At 41.5% G+C, this 2905-nt stretch overlaps 1 protein-coding gene across 1 annotated transcript; it reads right to left on the bottom strand.

Moving 5' to 3' along the window:
* Nucleotides 1–451: 451 nt before the first annotated feature.
* Nucleotides 452–2617, bottom strand: LOC142768461 (salivary plasminogen activator gamma-like). Its single transcript, XM_075870439.1, has 2 exons — nt 2490–2617; nt 452–676 (listed from the first exon to the last, which is right to left on the bottom strand). The coding sequence occupies exons 1-2, from the start codon at nt 2565–2567 to the stop codon at nt 479–481; spliced, it is 276 nt and encodes a 91-aa protein (XP_075726554.1). The 5' UTR covers nt 2568–2617; the 3' UTR covers nt 452–478.
* Nucleotides 2618–2905: the final 288 nt, after the last annotated feature.

Raw genomic sequence — 2905 nt, 5'->3', positions numbered from 1 at the left:
CTTCCAGACGGCACCTAACTGAAGATCGTTTTCATGAAGGGTTGCACGTGGTCCGACTATAAAAAGCCTATACATGTTAATAGATCAAGTGACACGCGCATTTAAATGACAACAATGATAAAGGTACGCGCACAATTAACTCTAATAAGCCTGCACTTACTAACCAACCTCATTCCTACGTTTTGTTTTTCTTATCGATTTGTGCTTCTTGCGTACTTCAAAAACAAATATGAGGCGAGTATTCATAAACAAACCGTAGTTAACTTTATCCTGCCTACTGTTTTACTCATTCAACTCGCTTCAAGCGCGCCGAAACGGTAATCAAAACGAGTGATAAGGATAACGTCACTTTGTGAATACAGGCCTTGGACTTGTAGCGCAGGAAAGAAACACCAATTTGACATGCCCGGCAAGAACATTTATTAAATTTTCATTTCTAAATAAAGTCGTCTTACACAAATTAACCAGATAGTATTCACTAGTCTTCACCGCGTGGATACAGGATGAGCCAGGTGCCGTACAGTACGTTGTCGAGTATCCACGGCACCAGGGCGTCGAGTCGGGTGTAGACGCCCGGTACTTCCTCGTCCGCGCAGCCTGCGCCGTAGGAGACTATGCCCACTTGAAGAAAGCGGCGGTTGTCGGCTCGCGCGATGGCCGGTCCTCCCGAGTCGCCCTTCGATGCCGCAACAGGAAGCGGCGAAATAGATTCATTAGAGATATCAAGCAAGTGGAACGTTTTTATGTATTTTTTGTTTGCCTGAGCTGGTCGAAATAACTGTAATGGTAGTTCAGGAATAGTTCTAAGCCGCTAACGCGCTTCATATGCAACGCCACCATAATTATTCGTAGTCACTAATGTATACTCCATGATGATGCATTGTTGTTTTATTGAGGATGTTTGAGCGCATACACATATTCATGAAAAACGCGTTGCTGAAAACGCGAACCAGACGTTATCAAGCCCAAGTGCCCGAATCGATAGCTAAGGAGGAGAATCAGGAGGAAGAGGTATACAAAGGCTAGGAAATGGAAAAAGCGCGTCCGGTTTGCTATCCCACGTACTATGATATTAAAAAAAAGGCGTTAAGGGATCAAAATACAGAAACAAAAAATAAGTGAACTTACGATATATTTGCGCGAGGATAAACAATACTCTTGGTTTCCATGCGAGTTGAAAAAAAAAAGATAGGTTAGTTCATATGTATACCTTAACAACTTGATAGCCCTGGACGCAGGATTTAAGGCGTATCATTTCCGCGGGGAACTCGACACATCACTAATCTCATTACTAATGAATGCATTAGTCGGGTCATGGAAGCAGCTGTGGTGAACCCTAGAGCACACGGACAGCCGCTTAAGGCGCACGGATGAGGTGACCACAATTTGATGGACGCGAAATTGCAAAGAGCACTCGTGTGCCCAATTTAAGTCACATTAAACAATAGCCGGTCGTTTAAACTGATCCGAAGTCTTGCAGTAAAACGTCCTTCATAAAGATATTTTGGTATTGTCAGGTAAACCGTGGCAATAAAGCATGACAGCTGCATTTTAAAAGAGAACAATAGGGTACGCTAGCTGCTGCTTGTATTATTTGCAGTGTCCGGTGTGCGCGAACAGAGGCCTCGTTTTCTTTAATTACCTTTTGGGGACGTATATTTACTCATATTTTATGAGAATTACTGTTAACACAGGTATAAATATAAATTTCGCCTACACATCAAAAATTAATTTTCTTTTCGGATCTCATATGTTTGGCAAATGTCGTGCCTCACTAAGATGTGCCCCATTTTTCGGTGGCAGTATGTGGTACGTCATATTGACGCGGTCGCGATTTGAACGTTGAAAAACCATATTCAGCTTTGACTTTGAAAAAGAAGTTTTTTTTTTAATTTTTAGGGCCTTTTTTTGTTTGACGCAATCTCGAGGTCATCTACTTACTTCCGGCAAAGTATTTAAGCCATATAAACTTCCAGAGCCCTCCACTACGGCGTCTCTCATAATCATATGGTAGTTCTGTGACGTTTACCTTCACATATCAATCAATCAATCAATCAATCAATTTATAAATCAATGAATATTTCAGACATATTACAGTAATACAAAAAGTCGCTGTTGAAAAGGGAAGCGCATGATCATTACTACATGTGTATTTTTTTGTAACTGAACCGTATCACGGGTACTTTTTGTAACTGAACCGTGTCATTTTTTGTAACTGAACCATGTGATTTTTTTTTTGTAACGGGAACCATGTTATTTACTCGCTTGATATTTTCACGCACCTATTTGACAATGGCATATTGCATCGATGTTGCAGATGAATCTAGCAAATGACTTACCATAAATACTACCTTCATTACTACCCCTTCAATAATTGAATCAACGGATAAATGTGCGAACAGTTTCACATATCACCACCAAGAACCGCATTTATATTCTGGTGAATCGGAATAAAAAAAATAGGTTTAGTGACCCAGGCAGCTCCTTACCTCGCAGGCATCCGTTGTGTTCTCGTGCGCGCAGAATTGCAGAGTCGCGTTGTAGCCGTTGCTGGCAAACTTTTTCATGCACACCTCGTCCGACAGGACACGCAAACTAGTATAGTAGAGAAGCTTCTGGGAGGGTCCAACTGCAATGCATGTACAAAAATATAAACAAGGCTCTTCTTGCGGAAGGTAACTAGTAAACAGCAAGTGCCGTGAAAAAGATTCCACCAGAACTGTGTAATATGGTGCGGAGAATAGTTGAAAAGGAAATGTCTGTGGAGTCAACATATCGACAAGACGACATGTGTTCATCAGATCAGTAACTGGGAAGTTTAGCAAGGTGTTTATTTCTGCCTTGCCTATCCCCCCTTCCTTTCTATCACAATCGTCTTGTAATTTTGGTGCTAAATAGCTGATCC

The sequence above is a fragment of the Rhipicephalus microplus genome, chromosome 8 (assembly GCF_043290135.1).
Source record: "Rhipicephalus microplus isolate Deutch F79 chromosome 8, USDA_Rmic, whole genome shotgun sequence".
Lineage (NCBI taxonomy): Eukaryota > Metazoa > Arthropoda > Arachnida > Ixodida > Ixodidae > Rhipicephalus > Rhipicephalus microplus.
Note: the sequence above shows the minus strand (reverse complement) of the source record. Positions and strands in the feature narration are given on the sequence as shown.